Below are 19,270 nucleotides of genomic sequence, written 5' to 3' on the forward strand. Positions count from 1 at the left end.
TTGTCAATCATTTCTATTCGTCCATCGCGTGAGTTCACGTTCGTGTACGGTGCAAATGCCAGACGATCTCTCGGTCTAAACGTACCTTCCACAAAGTATAAATAAACATCCACTGAATCTCAACGGCGCGAATGCTGTGTAACGTCACTACTGACCCTTGTTACAATACTTACTGAACTCACTGTAATGCGACCAGCTTCGAGCTCGTTGTTTCCGCAAATTAATCAGGTCAGGAATGGGACCAGTTTGCACACCTAAACTTCAGGGCTAATACTGTTGGCCTTTGACTTAACATCATACTGTACCTCATTAATGCTGCACATATCTGCTTGCCAATAGAGGTCTGATTTTTCGTATACTGTGATAAGTAGGGGAGGAGAGTTTTTTTTTAAATGTCACGTGACCGACTACTTCCTGTACCTCATCAATTATGTACATATCTAATTCTTGGCGAGCCAATAGAGCTGGAAGTAAGAGTTTTGGTATAAAGGGATAAGTATGGCAACAAAATTTCTTGAGAAAATATCACATGACCGGCCACTCTCTGTACCTCATAAATATGCATATATCTAGTTCTGGGCTTGACAATATAACTAGTGGTCTGATTTTTTGGTTTACAGGGGTAGGTAAGGGAAGAAAGTTTTTTGTCAAAATGTCAAATGACCAGCCACTTCCTGTGCCTTATTAACTATATAAAGCTAGAGGTCTCATTTTTGGCATACAGGGATAAGTATTGGAGCAGTTTTTTGACAAAATGACACATGACAACCCCCTTCCTGTGCCTCATAAGTATCATATATTAGTTCTGGGCTTGACAATAGAGCTAGAGGTGTGATATTTGGTGCACAAGGATAAGTATGGGAGCAAAGTTGTTGGCAAAATGTCACATGACCAGTATGACCTTTGACATTTTTTAGCAAATAAGCGTATACAGAAGTAACCACAAGTGCTATACCCTTCATATTTGGCAGGATAGGGACCTTACGGTGCCACATCCTGTGCCTTATTAATTATGCACATATATAATTCAGGGCCAGCAAATAGAGCTAAAGGTCTGATTTTTGGCACACAGGGAGATATATGAGAGCTCCTTTTTTGAAAAAATGTCATGTGGCTAGGATTACCTTTGACTTCGATTTCACAAATATGCCTATAAATCAGTAACCATAATTGTTAACATGGTCATATTTGGTGGAAATAGGCTTCTAACAGGGTTACATCCTGTACGTAACTAACTGCGTCATCCCAAATCTTCCTTCACATTGTTTTTATGACTTTGGATGAATCTTGTCCTACTTCTGTGTATCTCAGGAAGTACAGGGATGAGAAATGTCGGTTTGGTGCTTTCAGCCAATGTGTACAAGTGCTTGGGCACCAAGAAGCTGCTTGCAATTTCAACTACTCTGGATTTTGAAAGAGAATGGTTGATGTATTCCTTGAGGAAAGTTTGGGCAAAAGTTTAAGTATGTTACTTTGGAGGCACATAGGCCTACTACCTAATCACATGAACGTATGAATAATTCATGCGTTTTTGAACAAGTCACATTCTATGTATGCGGGTCACTGGGCCTTCAGGTGAATCCTTAGTGGAGTCAGATAATGGCAGAGTTATTGTTGTGAAAGCAGGTCGCCGCGATCACTACAACGGAATTATACATTATTTACAAAGCACCGAGAGGGTAAATACTCTGGTGGCAGGTACATGAACGGACGACACGGCAGTAGTGACATCATTCAGTCCTTCTACCAGACAGGAAAATGGACAATACTAAAGTACACCCAGTCGATTCCGAAGCACCTTCTGAAACAAAGGTAAGGAATATATGGTGATTGAAGACGCTCATAAACAGTGGAAAATGTTCTCATTCAAGAATAACTTCAAATGATGAATCCAAGTTCAACATTAGTGAAAAACAAAAGCTTAGTAGCTTAGAGGACCCATTATGTACTATTTTCGATGGGGAGCTTTTTTCTTTCTACACATTACCTAACTTTAGTTTTTCGCTAAATTACAATATAACCCTAATTGACATTACATTGATCAATATTTTATTAATTGCCAAACAGCAAAATTTGGTGCTTCAAAGACAAAACACAAGTGTAGATATGTTCCAACATGTTTTACGTTCCAACATTATTCCCGAGGTATTTCTCATGATGTTTCTGCTGTAGGAAAGATAACCAAAGAAAAAGGGTAACTGTTGTAGCAGGAATACATGTTTACCAATGTTTCTGGATAACACATTTTCTCTGCCATTCATGGCAGTATACAAGATCTTCAGAGGCTGGACCTTACTGTCAGTTTATTAGTCCCCACGGACACCGTCCGGGGGGGACTTATAGGTTTGGTCATGTCCGAGCGTGCGTGCGTGCGTCCGTCCGTCCGTCCGTCCGTCCGTCCGTCCACGCAGATATCTCAGAGACACCTGGAGCGATTTCATTCAAACTTGGTACAAGGATTATCACCTATGCCATACATATGCACGTCGATTTGTTTCACGATCCGATCCAATATGGCTGTATGACAGCCATTTTGTTTCCTGTATTTGATGTCGGTGTGTATGTTCACGCAAATTTCTCAGTGATGCTGGGAGCGATGCCATTCAAACTTGATACATAGATTACTCTGTATGTTATACATATGCACATTGATTTTTGTTATGATCCGGTCTAAAATGGCTGCGTGGCGGCCATTTTGTTTCCTATATTTGACGACTGTGTGTTCGTTCACGTAAATTTCTCAGCGTTGCCGGGCGCGATTGCATTGAAAGTTAGTACCTATATTAATCCCTATCACATATATATGCACGCCGATTTTTGTAATGATTCGATCATAAATGGCTGTGTGACGGCCGTTTTCTTTCCTGTATTTGATATCCATCCACAGGGTCCCCAGGTATGATCCACAGGCGTTCAAGGATGAAATTAATATTAATGCTGTGTCCATGCAAAGGGGCTCATGAATGCAGATATCTGAGATATTCCTGTGTAAATTCTTTTTAAACTTATGGCACACATATGCAGGTCTATTTATATTAGTGTGGCATGCATAATTTGTTCTACTTTGCATAATTCGTGATAAGAGCGCTGTTTCTGGTACAACTGTGCCAAATTTGATGAAACTTTGTGCAGATGTTTTTAGTTCCCACGGACACCGTCCGGGGGGACTTATAGGTTTGGTCATGTCTGTGTGTCCGTGCGTGCGTCCGTGCATGCGAATATCTCAGAGATGACTGGAGCGATTTCATTCAAACTTTGTACAAGGATAACTTCATATGTCATACAGATGCACATTGATTTGTTTTGTGATACGATCCGATATGGCTGCCAGGCGGCCATTTTATTACGATTTTTTCATGTACAGAGCCATTACTCAGGCATTTTTCAACCGATTTTATTCAAAGTTGGTACAAGGACATTGACCAATGACATAGATATGTACGCCAATTTGTTTGTGATACGATCCAATATGGCCGTCAGGCGGCCATTTTATTACGATTTTTTCATGTACAGAGATGTAACTCAGGCATTTCTCAACCGATTTTATTCAAACTTGGTACAAGGACATTGACCTATGTCATACATATGCACTTCAATTTGTTTTGTGATACAATCCAATGGCCGCCAGGCGGCCATTTTATTACGTTTTTTTCATGTACAGAGCCATTTCTCAGGCATGTTTCAACAGATTTTATTCAAAGTTGGTACAAGGCCATTGACCAATGTCATAGATATGCACGTCAATTTCTTTGGTGATACGATCCAATATGGCCGCCGTGCGGCCATTTTGTTACGATTTTTCATGTACATAGATGTAACTCAGGCATATCTCAACTGATTTTATTCAAACTTGGTACAAGGACATTGACCTATATTATACATACGCACGTATGCTGGTGCGCTCGTTGTTGACTTTGTCAAAGTTAATCCGGTGATAATCTGGTGACAGCGTCCACAGATTAGTAATTTACCCTTGCTTACTTTGGCAAAGTAGGCACTCAAACTCATCAAATAATAGACTAAATTACCACCTTGCTTGCTTTGGCGAATTAGGCAATCAAACTGGTCAGATAATACAGCATGCTGATAAAACGTTTACGCAAGATTGTCAAGGGCAGTGAAAGACGAAACCACCAAAGTTTGGTAGAATAAACCTTTATTAGCAATACAACAATACACCTACCAACCCCTGGGGACGGACACATAGGCTATCCCTTATGTTGGTACAGGGACATTGACCAATGTCATAGCTATGCACATCAATTTTTTTGTGATACAATCCAATATGGCCGCCGTGCGTTCATTTTGTTATGATTTTTCGAATCATGTACAAAGCCATAACTCAGGCATATCTCAATCGATTTTATTCAAAGTTGGTACAAGGACATTGAACTATGTCATGCATATGCACATTGATTTGTTTTGTGATACGATCCAATATGGTCGCCATGTGGCCATTTTATTACGATTTTTTCATGTCCTGAACTACAACTCAGACATGTATCAAGGAGGATTTATTGACGTTCAGGAATTGATGAAGCAACTATTCTAATCGTTTTTAATATTTAGCAGAAGATATTTGAAGGAATATATCATAGAAGAAAAATCCTTATCGGAATAGCCATCACGGCGGCCACTGTTGTCATGATAGTAGTTGTAGGGATCGCTACAACTTCATCAACCGATAAATCATATTCTCCATCAGTCGCATCGAATTGTAAGTACATGTCAATGTGTACGGAATTACATCCCATATTGACAACTTGTTGTTGGAAGTAATTTGAAGCATTTAAAATAATGATGTCAAAATCACTTTCCATTTCGCTGTATGCTAGAATATATCGTATCTGAATGGTTTATTTGCTTAGGGAATACTTTTGAAAGATTGGTTTATACGCTTAATCTGGCCAGACATAGGTGGCTTCACTCAACAGTATCTATCACATTGTTTTTGTACTTTTTAGACGTCATCGTGAAGTGCGATCATTGTTCATCATTCTATTTTGTAGCCGGGCAATTGTATTAAGCATCGATGTGTCCTTCTTGATTTAGCTTTCGGTAAAGTTGGTCACGTTCAGGGACAGAAAATACAACTTGCTCTTGGGCGACCTTTGCTGTAGATAATAGGCTCACAGTAGAAGCCCAGTCTTTGTTACTGAAACCTTTTAACAGATTACGAAGAAGAAATGGGCAGGCTTTCCTCTGGTCTTTGTCACAACGGAGGAACGCCAGATGACACAAAGCCTGGTAATATATGCATCTGTTCCATTGGATTCAGCGGTGATCGCTGTGAAATCAAAGGTGAGTTGTGAGGGTCTTTTGGGTTTTGAGGAGATGGAGATTGTGTGTTTGTTTTACAGTGAACTTCAAACTTACCGTTAAGAATGCTCTTGTTGGTTGCCATGGCCTGTCTGTTTCAATCGTATATAATAACGCACGCATTTGCATTATACGTACTTTATCTTCTACAGGGCCTCAGCCTGTGCCGGAGGCAGGTCCGCAGCGCCCCCCCCCCCCCCCCCCGGAATTGTTCACATTGTCAATATGTAAATTTATGTAAATAACCTGAATCCTACCAAGCTCGGTCTGGCTCCCTCCCCCTTGACAATTTGGTTAGGCTAAAACACTGTGTACGCAAAATTTAATTATACCGTTGCCTGAAACAGCTAGTACATATACCTACACCAGGTTACATAAACCTGTTATCGTGCCAGTTGTAGAACTTGGATTCTACCCGGCCTGACTCATAAAATGTATGTACTCAACGATTCATTAGCATGCTGATATGCAGACTTATTAACACTTTGATCAGTGTTTACTCCAACCAATTGTCTCCTGAGATACTACGTACAAAATGCCTGACTGACATTGTAATGTTAATTTCTGTTTCCTCCAGCACAGAACGGACAATTCTAAGTGTTTATTGTGCATGTCCCCGAGGCCGATAATGCAAAGTAGATATTGCTTTATTGACTGGAAGTGTAAGCTCTTTTTTCATGTATCGCGACAAATGATCCTATCAGAACTTCAAATGTAGCGCAAAACTGCCAACAGTGTTGTACCTTACTTGACCCATGGGTCGGCTCCTTTTTCTGGTTAACGGCCATAAAACCAAGTCGATTCGCTGCTCTATGAAACACCTACTATGAAGGGTTTAATACGAAATCAAAGCTCGGGGCCTGGACCTTGTAGACAAATATTCTCAATTTGCTCACAGAAAGGACTTAATGCACCGGAGTTGTTGTGTTCACAAATATATGGTTACAAACTCACAGTAATCCAGTGTCAATGGGAGCAAGTTTAGGATAATAATGTTTTATCGGTATTGCAACCCGAGAGAGGCAAGCTTTAGGATATCTTCTGCTAATAACGATGTATTGTAATTTGAAACAAACAGGTAGCAGGGTGAATGCCTGTACCATTTAATTTCTGTGTGAATAATGGCTACCTTTCGTCTGCACGCGTTGACTCAAGAACGATTTACAATGCCGCTACACACGTTCTAAAGAAAAGCGTAAAAAACATCTACCAATGTGAGTTTTGCCTCTACACCGTTACACTGCTTGCAGATTGTGAAGTGGGCGTTTTGGTGGCTAAACGTAATTTCTTCCGATGATATTTCGGTGTGTCACTTTCTCTTCCAGTTCCACTGCGATACGAACATCACAAATGCAATTTAACATAAATACATATGATTATCCATGCCAAGTGTCAGTTCACATCGAGAAAATATTGACGTCAAAATTAGTGCCATCTTTTTTTCTCTTACGTTTCATCGTTTAACGATTCAGTTTTCTGTGTTACTTTGCATTTACACTGTTTCGGCTATACGTACATCAGATGCTATTGTCAGTTGTTTTCTCACGGGAGGCAGCAAAGCCGACTTTAAGGAAGAATAACCCTTATCAAATCCCTTATATTTCCAAACGCAACTCTCAATCTGGTTGCGCGTATCTCAGTATAGATTGAAACCACATGAAGGAGAGCTTTTCCATTTAGGCTACACGACTTTGGAGTAGCATACCACGTGGCATTCAAAAATGATCCACTGTACCAAACATAAACTACAGACTCAATTGTTCGCAAAGCCGTACATTGTACACTGACTTTTCCTAGCCCCTGTCTAGATAACATTATTATTAAATATCTGTGCGTAAGAAGTATTTTCTAATTGATTGATTAATTGGTGTTTTATTCATGAGATGGAATCGCACTACAGGGTTGTCTAGTGAAATATGAATTTATTGAAATTATACAGGGGAAGCCATGAAATGCACGTCTCACTGTTATATACTCTGTGCAAATATCCATATGCAGATTTTTGGTTGGTCAACCAAACCCTGTCCAGATTTGATCTTTGTGACATATATAATGACTGCCTTCATTTGTATTTACAGATAAGGCTTAGATGATCTGTCTTGAACTCGGAATGATCAAAAATTACATATTAATCATAGAAAAGTTTTGGACTGATATACAACAGCAGTAGCCCGTCGATTGCATGAATATAACCTGTATTTTTTCACCTAGTACTGTTCATGGAAGTTTTTCAAAATGTGACATTTTAAAATTAAAAAAGGACCGTTGTTATCTTCATAGATACAAAAACAACTTGCATACCCTCATCTCAATAGAAGTATTGCCATTTTAGAATATCACTAAATATAGTTTATATAAATATAGTATGCGTGCCAGCTTTTCATTTTACTCGCTTGTAGTTTGTTTTGGGGAACTGACTTTGTACAGGTGGTTTGCACCTGTTTCAGTCAGTCAATCCCATGTAGACCCTTTTTGCGACTTCCTGGTAAGATAATGTAAATATAAATATAGCCACACAATGCAGACTATTTTCACACATGAAATTAACAAAAACTTAGCTTTATAATATTAATTCGTATAGAAATTGATTATGGTAAACCAAATCCATCCACAAAACTGACTTACACTATCATACTCGAGTCCTCTGACATTGGAAACCTCAGTTATGCGAAATAACTCTATTTCAGACATTGATGATTGCCAACCCAATCCATGCCACAATGGAGGCCAATGTCAAGACGGCGTCGACTTTCACACCTGTCTCTGCAATCCAGGTTTTGAGGGGCCAGACTGTGAAATTGGTAGGTTTTGATTTCATATACTGATTAAATCATGTATTGAGTTCCCTAGATTTTGTCATCATCACCTGTGAAGACAAGATTCACCTTGGCGTCTTGTGTTACAAACACTCTTGCATAGTAAAATTGTAGAATTGATTTTATCAGGAAGATAATGACGCATCTTATGAAATGTTTACATGAAGAACGACACATGGTATGTGTTATAATGCATAAACCCTTTATTATGAGCATTAATTAATTCCGCCTTTCCAGGCTACAATGGACGAAAGCAAACTTTGCCTGACATCACGTACCATGATATGCATTGTACATAATTGATTGCAAAGTTTGCTTGAGTCCATTATTGGCCGGGAGGGGATACATGATTGCTGTTATTTTACAGTTTTAGCTTTATCAGTGAATTTGTAGATGTAGAAAACATCTGTAACAACAATGGCATGCTGGATGATCGAATACATTATCAGTAATAATCTTTGGAAATAACGTCACAAAGTTCAACGGTATTGCCAAACCTATAAAGCTAATGGAAACTACACTCTGCTTCTTGTAGATACAAACGATTGCGAGCCGAATCCCTGTCAAAATGGAGGCCAATGCAAAGATAATGTCAACTCGTACTCTTGTGCCTGCAATCAAGGTTACGATGGATCAGAATGTGAAATCAGTAAGTCAGACAAGCCTTTGCACTGAAACGTGTTCTCTGAATAACTCTTTTTGAATGCTATAGTGCCTGCACGTCGTGGTTTGGCAGCCCCTAAACATACCGCAACACCCTGTCAAGTTTCCTCGTTGTTGTTACCTCTCTCAGCGTCTCAAAATCAGAACTATGACGATTTTAAGTGTTTGTCATGAAGAATCTTCTCTTTTGCTCCCGTAGTTTTAGACCGTTGCCAGCCAAATCCCTGTCAAAATGGAGGTCAGTGTGAAAATGGCATGGACTCATACACTTGTCTTTGCAACCAAGGTTTCGAAGGTTCTAACTGTGAAACAGGTAAAGCAATATTCTAAATGGTTCCCCCGTCGTTGAGCAATTGTACACGTTTTTAAGACATGTTATTTATCATTGTTAGTCGCAAAATCGCAGTATATCACGTTTATTCTACAATCAATTCACATGTCAAGATGGCGTAGACTCTTACGCTAGTCTGTGCGATCCGAGTTTCGAGGGACAAGACTGTGAAATCGGTAGGTTTATATTTATATCCAATTCAAAACTGACTTGCACTATTATAATCCAGTCCTCAGACATGTAAAACCATAAGTGAAATAACACACTTTCAGACATTGGTAATTGCCAACCCAATCCCTGCCAGAATGGAGGCCAATGTCAAGATGGCGTCGACTCTTACACTTGTCTGTGCAATCCGGGTTTCGAGGGACTAGAATGTGAAATCGGTAGCTTTATATTTATATCCGATTCAAAACTTACTTACACCATCATAATCCAGTCCTCTGACATTGGAAACCTTATGCGAAATAACTATATTTCAGACATTGATGAATGCCAACCGAATCCCTGCCAGAATGAAGGTCAGTGTGAAAATGGCATGGACTCATACACTTGTCTTTGTAACCAAGGTTTCGAAGGTTCTAACTGTGAAACAGGTAAAGCAATATTCTAAATGGTTCCCCCGTCGTTGAGCAATGGTACACGTTTTTAGACATGTTATTCATCATTGTTAGTCGCAAAATCGCAGTATATCACGTTTATTCTACAATCAATTCGTCATGTGCATTTTTCCCATCTTAGTAAGCTCATATGGCATCACTACCCTTTTCGAAAAGTGATAAGCGCCTCCACATTTTTATATCCTGGTAAATTGGATATTCGCCGTAATTTGCATCGGCGCTTCTTTACAATAAACGTAGAGCCTATTTACCTGCGTTATTGTACCGCTTTTTTAAAGGTAGGGATGCAACATTGTAGCGATGGTCACCAATTTCTTTGCTAGGTTGGTGCGTACTATAGCCTGTGAGATCGAATCGGAAATACAAACAATAAAACCTACTGTTGTCTGGCTGTGGCTGAGACCGAATTGCTTTTGAAGCTCCATTTTGTCACCCTAACTTACTAGGGAATGGTGTAATAAAAAGCCTACGTAGTGTGTGCGACACAATTCAAGGCCAGAGTAAATAAAATCGTAATTTTGCATCCATTCAAAATTCCAAACGGTACATGGTTGTACAGACAGACAAATAACGTAAAATCAATATGATATCATTTGAGTTTTCTCATACAGCCTGATCAGAAGATGCCACATAATATGGATGTTGTAAGGAAGTATTTTGTTGCAATGTAAAAGTTATGGCTTTGTTTTTGACGGAATATTGTCAACAATGGAACATTCTGCATGGAAAATCTGTGACCCTTTCCTTCGAAAAATTCCGTGTACGTTAAATTTATTAGTGTAGAGCTGTATTGGTTTTGCCTTTACTTGTGAATGAGCATTATTTGTAGCAAAAGAAAGTTGCGTAGCTTCTATTACTTGCACAACCTTGTCGAGAAAGTCAATTTTGGAGAATCTCGTCCAAAACTCGCAAAGTTGGCACTATGAATTCATTATAGTACGAGTACTTGTAGGAAACCTTTGGTGGTTGCTATTTCCCGCTAAACTCCTCGTACTAGTACTATAACTACCATACATCAAGGCAAGATAGGTACTTCTTCAGATATGAAGTCATCGACTCACTCATGTCGTACTGGTTTTGCACCGCAGCTCTGCTGCCGTCATGCTCCATGGACAACGGAGGTTGCAGTCAGATATGTAATCAAGACAGCATACAGCAGCATCATTGCTCATGTGAAGAAGGATACATCCTAAATGCGGATGGAAGCACATGTGATCTTTTCTGCAGAGTAGAAGGCAAGTCGTCAATGTTAGATATGAAGTGATCTATTTGTATTTCAGCTTTTGATAAATTATTCTTACTTTTGCTAAAGTTTCAGCTGGAGATTGGTGGAAACAATGCAACATCGAATATAAAGATTGACATTACGTGATGTAAAATGTTATCAAACTGTTTTCAAACATTCCTAATTCTTAGTGATAAAATCTAGGAGATCGAAATGCTTTACCCTAGTGTAGCCAGTGTAAGGGGAAACCCTGTTAAAATAAAGGAGAGTATACATCTACAGTTTACTCGACCACAACGTTCACTGCTGTCAAAAGCTTGAAAAGAAATATCAATGAGGCAGACACAGAAAATGTGCAGTTGTCTGCAAGTCAAACTCTTTAATGAATCTCCAAAATCAACGATCTCTTACAACAAGGCAACGCCATGAAAACTTTGGCGTACTGTTTCAACACATGCATGAAAAAACCAACAGCTGATCAGAATCGACGTTCACTACTACACTAAACTACAAGGCCTTTTCTCAATAACGAACAGAAATGAGCTATGATACTTTAACAACACTGGAGACGATTTGTTTACATCTATCGCCGGAGCCACTTGTCCGGTTTCAATAACTGAGAGCAATATATAAGTCTTTTAGGCGCAGCGATCGACACATCAGAAGTTCACTTGCACTGTCGCTAAAAATAGCTCATGAAACACATGGCGCGTCTCCTCATGGGCGGCGATCTCATCCAAACTTTCAACTGAGCAAAACTCGGCAAAATCACTGAAATATTATACCAAACATACCTGTTAAAATAAAGGAGAGTATACATCTACAGTTTACTCGACCACAACGTTCACTGCTGTCAAAAGCTTGAAAAGAAATATCAATGAGGCAGACACAGAAAATGTGCAGTTGTCTGCAAGTCAAACTCTTTAATGAATCTCGTCAGATATCGCGAGATTCTCAGCAGTGAAAGTCTGACACTGGTGGCGCTGTACCCACTCTCGCTAACAGGTTACTCACTCGTATTAGGTAGGTACGTATAGTACCTGTATACAGTATATATATACAATCAGAAAAGAAAATAAAAAAAAAAAATTGTCTATGGTTACACACTCCCCTGCTTTCTGGAATATCGTCCCGATATTCACAAGAAAATACAGTCTGTGATTAACCCTTCGACACAATGTCAATCAACGCGGCACAAAGACATTCTGCAGAATCTCCTTGGGCATTAAACTTCACAGATGTGAGGTAATCTGCTTTGACCATTCACTCTGGCTTACTGCAAACCTGAGTAAGATTCAGGCGATCTGGTGGTCGTATTGTCCGCTTTGACCTTCTTAAGGGTTCCCCTTCCACTTCTTGCATGGGTTCGAAGTGTACTTCCTCCTGAATTTCAAACTCCTTGTGTGGCTCAGCATCCTCCTGTAGACTAGAGTCATTTGATGGCTCCAAACTTCCGCTCACTTCGTTCTCAACAACACATCGTGCTTCTGGTAGTGAGGAATTCTCAATCGGAAGTGTATCTGAAGTAGTCACTGGTGGACTGGCGCCACTGACCACTGATGTGGGCTTTTACCCAACCATGGCCTTATTCTCCTCTTGGGGCACAGTATCTGGGTCTGATGCCTCTTCAGGTTCGAGTACCCTCTCCTGTGGTGCATGATAGACTTGGAAGAAATGAACATCCTGATCACCATCCGAGTCTGACGAAACTGTACCATGATCCTGTGATTCTTCTGCCTTGCTTGTTGATCTTGTATAATCAACAGTCTCTTTGGGTTCTGCTCTTTGATTCCCAGATGGGCAGGGCAATGAGAAGCATGGTAACAGTAGGTTGCGATGGAGAGTTCTCTCTATTCCAACCCCCGACTCTGGCCTGACTGTATATACAGGGAGGTCAGGATTGGTCTTGCAAACCACTACATACACATCTCTCTCCCACCGGTCAGCAATCTTGTGTTTCCCTCGTATGCTAACATTCTTCACCAAAACCCGGTCACCATGCTCCAACACAGCTCCCCTTACCTTATTGTCATACCTCTTCTTGTTGTATGAGGACTTCTTAGCAGCTACCTTTGATGCAATCGTATATGCACAATATAATCTAGTCGGTCTCTGAGGTCTTGAGAATATTCACCATATGTATTTTGCAAATCGCCCTCAGGTTCCAATCCAAGGTACACGTCGATAGGTAATCTGGGATGGCGTCCGAACATGAGATAGTAGGGGGCATAACCAGTGGAATCGTTGGTAGTACAGTTGTATGCATGCACAAGTGGACCAACATATGATTTCCAGTCCTTCTTCTGGTGCTCCTCCAAGGTGCCAAGCATGTCAAGCAATGTACGGTTAAACTCTCTGTCTGTCCATTGCTGATCAGGTGGTATGGGGTCGTTCTTGACTTCTGGACTCCTGTTTGTTTTTGCAAAGTTGTTGGATGACCTCAAACTCAAAGTTTCTTCCCTGGTCTGAATGTAACAGGGCTGGAAACCCATAATGTACCATGACGTCCAACGTTCACTGCTGTCAAAAGCTTGAAAAGAAATATCAATGAGGCAGACACAGGAAATGTGCAGTTGTCTGCAAGTCAAACTCTTTAATGAATCTCGTCAGATATCGCGAGATTCTCAGCAGTGAAAGTCTGACACTGGTGGCGCTGTACTCACTCTCGCTAACAGGTTACTCACTCGTATTAGGTAGGTACGTATAGTACCTGTATACAGTATATATATTCAATCAGAAAAGAAAATAAAAAATAAAAAATTTGTCTATGGTTACACTAGCAAACTTTTTGTAACCTTTACACTGATTCGTAGAGATTTGTTTGATTATGATTTCAGCTATATTCGATTGCAGCTATATGCTTTGCTACATGTTCCTGAATCGCTTTTATCAGTAAGTGTTGCAATTAGTTGTGTTTGCTACTTATACTATGATACAGAACTACAAAGCCTTGGAACATCGTCAAGCTATCAACAAAAATTTCAAATTAGTAGTTATTCTTCCGCATTTGCACGTTTTAGAATCGCCGTCGTCAGTGAGTGTTGTGATTGATTGTGTCCGCTTCCTATTGTACGATGTACGAAAATCTTGGAACACCGCCAAAGCCGACTGTGAATCGATGGGAGGCACGCTTGCTAAAATGCGAGGGCAAGCTGAAACTGACTGTCTCTTAAGTTGGATGTCCACATACTATCCATCCATTGGGGGCGTCTGGATTGGATTGAAAGCATCTGATGCAAACCTTGCAGATCCGGATGCGTACATATGGGAAGCTGATGGAATGACAGTTGGTGAATCGGGTTATCGAAATTGGAACCCGGGTGAACCGGACGATGAATCAAAACAATGTGTTCGAATGAGGTGAGACAAGCATATCATGTATGACTAAATAATCCCTAAGGCAGTCCTCTAAAAAATAAAATATGTACAAGACTGGTAATATCCCTCCACCGGGGAATGGAGTTACCTATAATTCTCCCTTGTTTGTTCACTCGGGCATCTTTTTGCTATCTCTTATGAAATTCCATTTCTTTCTAAACAATTGAAAACTTGAAACTTACAATTTTAAGATATTTGTTAAAAATATCTCCAAGATTATCGATTGTCTTACAAATTCGAGAGCAAATTTAATGAATCCGATATTCTGATGTTTAAAGGTGCTAGAATTTATGCACTTTTCAAGGTACAGCTATCAGCAAATTAAATCATATCAAAGCACCTGTCTGACATATAAATTGCAAGGGATAATAAAGAAATCGTATTCTCTCTTTTGCCCTCTTTATTTTGATCTTTGAAAAGTCTATGTTTATGCATGCTGCAAAGGCTTACTCACACAGCATTATAGGTTGAATTTTTACGTACAACCTTTGATGGATGACGTTTTCGTGCGTAACTTTCTCCCAGGATTAAATTCAGGCTTTAATTTCTCTAAACAACCTTTACTTTATCGCTCAATCGAATTTCTTACTTTGATTTTAACCTGGGTAAAGAATTTCATGTCTGTCAGTTAGGCTCGGAAACTGTTTCTGTGTTCGCTTCGCTTTCACGCAACAGTGTTCACTATTTCATTTGATGCCGATTCATTTTGTTAAGTACTCGCCTAATTTACGCTAACCCGTCGGTCTGGTAGGTACTTAAAGTACTTGCCTGGCAGTAAAATGCTATATCCGTGAGCTCAGGCTAGTGGATTTGCTCACCCGAGGTTATTGTGATACCGACAAAAATGAGAACGTCCTCTCCAGAAACTTTCAAGGGCCTGCCCTTACTGTATGTTCGGCACAATTCTAAGTTCTTCCAAACACTTTCTCACTGCCTTGTGATTCAAAGAACTTCAAACTCACGATCGTTGCTTGGCTGAGTTGTTGCGTCACCGTGCATAGCCTACTGCGGGTAATTACAATGTTTTTTCTGCCTGTTGTTGACACAGAACTTATAACTGCCAATAAAGTTCTTGACGAGATGCAATAAGTCGCAACAAAATTCTGTTGCCGGACAGGAATGTTACAGATCGCGTCCAGTCGTAAGAGGTTGGGGACGTAAAGAGCGCTCTCGAGCGACGGATCTTTCAGTCTACAACTATCCCCGCACTCTCAATAAAATATTTTGTGTGACTGTCGAAATTTTTTGTTGAAAAAATTACGATATTGCTATATATTCCGTGCAAAGATTCGTCATTCAAAGTACGAAATTAGTAAGACATGGTCATCAAAACAATGCTGTCAGAATTTTGAAATATAGACGAAGCTGTTCTATGTACATTGCAATTTCAGGGCAATTCAATAAGCGATCTCTGTGTGTACGACACAAGGAGAATTATGGGTAACATCACTAACTTCGGAATACAATTAAGCTGTTTCCTTCTAAATTGCTCATTTTGAATGAAGGTCTAGAAATATCAAAGCAATCTATCATTTGATATCTTCAGGAATATTACGGGAAATATCAAATCAGACTGGGTAATCAGAATCGACCTCACAGCTAGGTTACGTGCTAATAACCTAGCGAAGAAGTCGGCGACATATATTATTCCTCTACATCCCAACCATATCGAGATTAATCGGTCAAAACCACTTGCCTAAATCCCAGGCAATTGTTTGAAATCGGTTTCATTACCTGTTGATGGTTTTTTTTACTTTCCATTATCTTTGTTGATTTGAAACAATCTTTCTATTTTTTTTCTTTTATTTGTCCTATTTTCTTGCTTACTTATACTTAAGCCAAATTTTAGCAATGTAGTTAACAATTACAATTCGTCTGGTAGGCCAAAACTGAAAGTTGTTCAATGGATGATCATTAGCGTTGGTTTGCAGCCCTTGCATTTTCTCCTTCTTCATCTGTATAGTTTTTAAGTGTTTTATAAAGTAATGTTAATTTCGCCATGCCCTAATCACATTTTTGTACTCTTGTCTTTTATTCCATGAAATAATTCGATTGGGCATGTAAAAGACGGCTCTACAACTTTATGTGGGGAAACGATAGATGTTCAAACTGGAGAAATTACCTGTGTGAAATACGTGGTAGGTATAATTATCATTTTTACCATCAAATTTAGCGTAACACATTGTTAAATTTACTGCGTTGGGATAAGATCATTGATTAAGTACATTTCTCACGTATAACACACGGACGCATTACAAAGCTTAATGCCGACGTCTCCAACAAGCAATCGAGAATCAAGCAATCAAATGACAGCTCGTGACATAAAAACATCTCAAAAATGTCATCATGAACAGCGATGTTACCCGCTAATCAGCCTGAGATGGCAATGTTTTCGCATTTCTTGAACTCTAAGATTACTCGATACGCGAAACTCTGTTGTAAAAAGAAAAGATTAATGTAAAACACTTTCCTTAAATGTCCCTATCATGTTTAAACCACAGCATTTAATAGCATAACTGTGTTTAAGGTGCATTCCAGGTTCCTCTGCCTATCATCGTTTTTGTTAAGGCCAACTCTATTCCGAGCATTTATTGTTCTTCACATTCTTGACAAATTGGTGACGAAATTCAACTTTATAACTCTTTTTATAACCTATTTGTCACTCTTTTAGACTCAGTCTGCTAAATCTCCAGTTGACATCGCCGTATCAAGCTTCTGAATTTAATATCATCAATCTACACATGGAACAATTATGCCAAGGACTGACAAGACTTTCCCGCCATAGCATGTTGCTTGGATCAAATTAAATTGTAGACAAATCTTCTAAACTTGTGTCTTAGAATTTATTTAGAAGACGATTACATTTTTATCGCACAAGTTCACAATCATGATGTTGAAAGGGAATATAGTAATCGAACGGCATATTCAATCTGTAAATATAAAAACCGTAAACTCCCTTTATGTTGTGATTTATTTTTATTGTTCCTTGATAGTACGTTTGTTCAAAATGCGCATTGTAGGGTAGTTTACATTACTATTATCTCTGAGTAACCCGCAAAGGGTGAGTGCATTGGCTTTATATTAACGTCAGCTTAATAAAACTAATGTGAAGAGCATTAGAACTAGAAATATTTCTCTCACAACTTTGATCAGATGTTTTATTTGCTCTCAGCAGATTTATAGCGTGTTTAGCCAATTATTGATTAAATATATTGACTGTATGTCTTCTATCTGTTGTAGTCATAGCTATACATGTTTAAGTCTTTTTCAAAAGACGTGTAGTATGTATTTATATAATAAAAGAAAACCTGTTAAAATATTATATAATAGATGATCAATAGAGACAGTTGGTCTCTGGGCCGGGACAGGTCAAGTCAAAGACGAAATGCTACTTGTTACTCTTCCATCATCAATACTTGATGCACGCTAGGTACTGTGCCATACCTTTGATAACGACAGTAGCAAAGTTAAATTGCATTGTCTAATTTAAACATTTCTTTAATTAGGCTGTTTCTGTAGTCGAAAGTCATTGATACTAAGTCTTGTAAATAACCAGTAAACTATTGTGAAAGAAGTCTCAAGAGAATGGGCAGTTGCCATGGACAGGATTAATGTCTGGGCAAAAGTTACACATATCGTATGGAGAAGTCATGAACACCATGGAGTGCGGCCATTCCAACGTGAAGTTGTATGATGAAATAATATATTTATGTGGAAGTACTGTTTCGTACCTTCAGTAATAAGTACTTATATAATAAAGGAAATATCATATAATATTGTTTGCTATTGGTGCTTACGGTATCTCCCAAGTTGTTACATACATAATTGTTCGATCGATTGACTGGTTAACAGACTGGTAGATTCTTGATTTCATGATTGTAAATTGATTGATTCATCGAACGATAGATAAATTGATCGATTGATTGTTGATTGGTTGGGTAGTTATTTGATTTTATGTAGCATTTACTAGGCTGTTATCAAATCACAGGGTGAGGTTGCCATTTTATTCTTAATAAAGCAATATAAGTAAAGTAGCTTGCTCAAGGATGCAAAACTACAGACGTGCTTGGCTGTCAAAGTCACCTTCTTCCCAGGGAGGGCTTTATTTCTGTCCCCTTTTTAATATTACTGCATGTCCCGAGAATATAGGCCTATCTCCGATAATGCAAATGCCTCAGTCGCTTCTAAAACGAGTCAATAACCTGTAATTATTTTATGTACATAAAAATGACTTCGCCGGCAGCATGGCATTATTAAGATGGGAGTTGAAAGGAATGCCGATCCACCAGCATATCCTTTCAAAGAGATTCTGGCAGGAGAAATACAATCGGCATGTTTTCACATGACGGAGGATCGGCTGGAGTTATTATAAATGTACTGCCATTGTTAACAAAATCCAAACTTTTCAAGGTTTTAGCTGGCTTAAGAAGACGACATTTTTCAACTTTCCGCCAACTTGTTCATCGGATGGAGCGCTCAGAAGCTCGATGGAGATCAACTAGTATTGCTGTATCGTGCGTTGTCAAAGCCTTGCTTAAACCGTAATATACCTGTCTACAGACAATAACATGGCACGTCACATGTTGAGCGGTACTAACTATACACATACAGCGCTACAAAATACAATGACGTAAACAATGGTTTTGAAATTTCAAAGGTGGTTACTTACTAAGACGTTAGGCAGTTTCTAGTGGTTGGAATTGTACATTTTATTGAGTTTAATAGAGAGTGACGATAGGTGCTAGTGTTCCTGTGTGACTGCCAACAAAGAAGTTCCATGTAGTTCTTTCATTAGGTGATAGACACTGTCAGTGATTCTATCGCTACAAAGATTATGTAGGTCATGTACCTATCGATATACAAGTAGCAATCTTCGTGTCTCAGAATGCGAATAGGAAAATCATCCTTTCAGAATTAG

The 19,270-nt window shown here is 39.1% G+C and overlaps 1 protein-coding gene and 1 long non-coding RNA gene across 2 annotated transcripts; both read left to right on the plus strand.

The window, feature by feature from the left end:
- The first annotated feature begins 5,186 nt into the window (after positions 1-5,186).
- Positions 5,187-11,013, plus strand: LOC139122345 (fibropellin-3-like). The gene is made up of 6 exons (XM_070687741.1): positions 5,187-5,301; positions 8,007-8,120; positions 8,671-8,784; positions 8,998-9,111; positions 9,612-9,725; positions 10,838-11,013. Exons 1-6 carry the CDS (start codon positions 5,187-5,189, stop codon positions 11,011-11,013), a joined length of 747 nt encoding a protein of 248 aa, XP_070543842.1.
- Positions 11,014-13,994: 2,981 nt separating this feature from the next.
- LOC139122402 (uncharacterized) lies at positions 13,995-18,121 on the plus strand. Its single transcript, XR_011549445.1, has 3 exons — positions 13,995-14,334; positions 16,420-16,490; positions 17,024-18,121. It is a non-coding gene; the product is annotated as an uncharacterized lncRNA (long non-coding RNA).
- The last annotated feature ends 1,149 nt before the right edge of the window (positions 18,122-19,270 follow it).

Source organism: Ptychodera flava, chromosome 22 (genome assembly GCF_041260155.1).
Source record: "Ptychodera flava strain L36383 chromosome 22, AS_Pfla_20210202, whole genome shotgun sequence".
NCBI lineage: Eukaryota > Metazoa > Hemichordata > Enteropneusta > Ptychoderidae > Ptychodera > Ptychodera flava.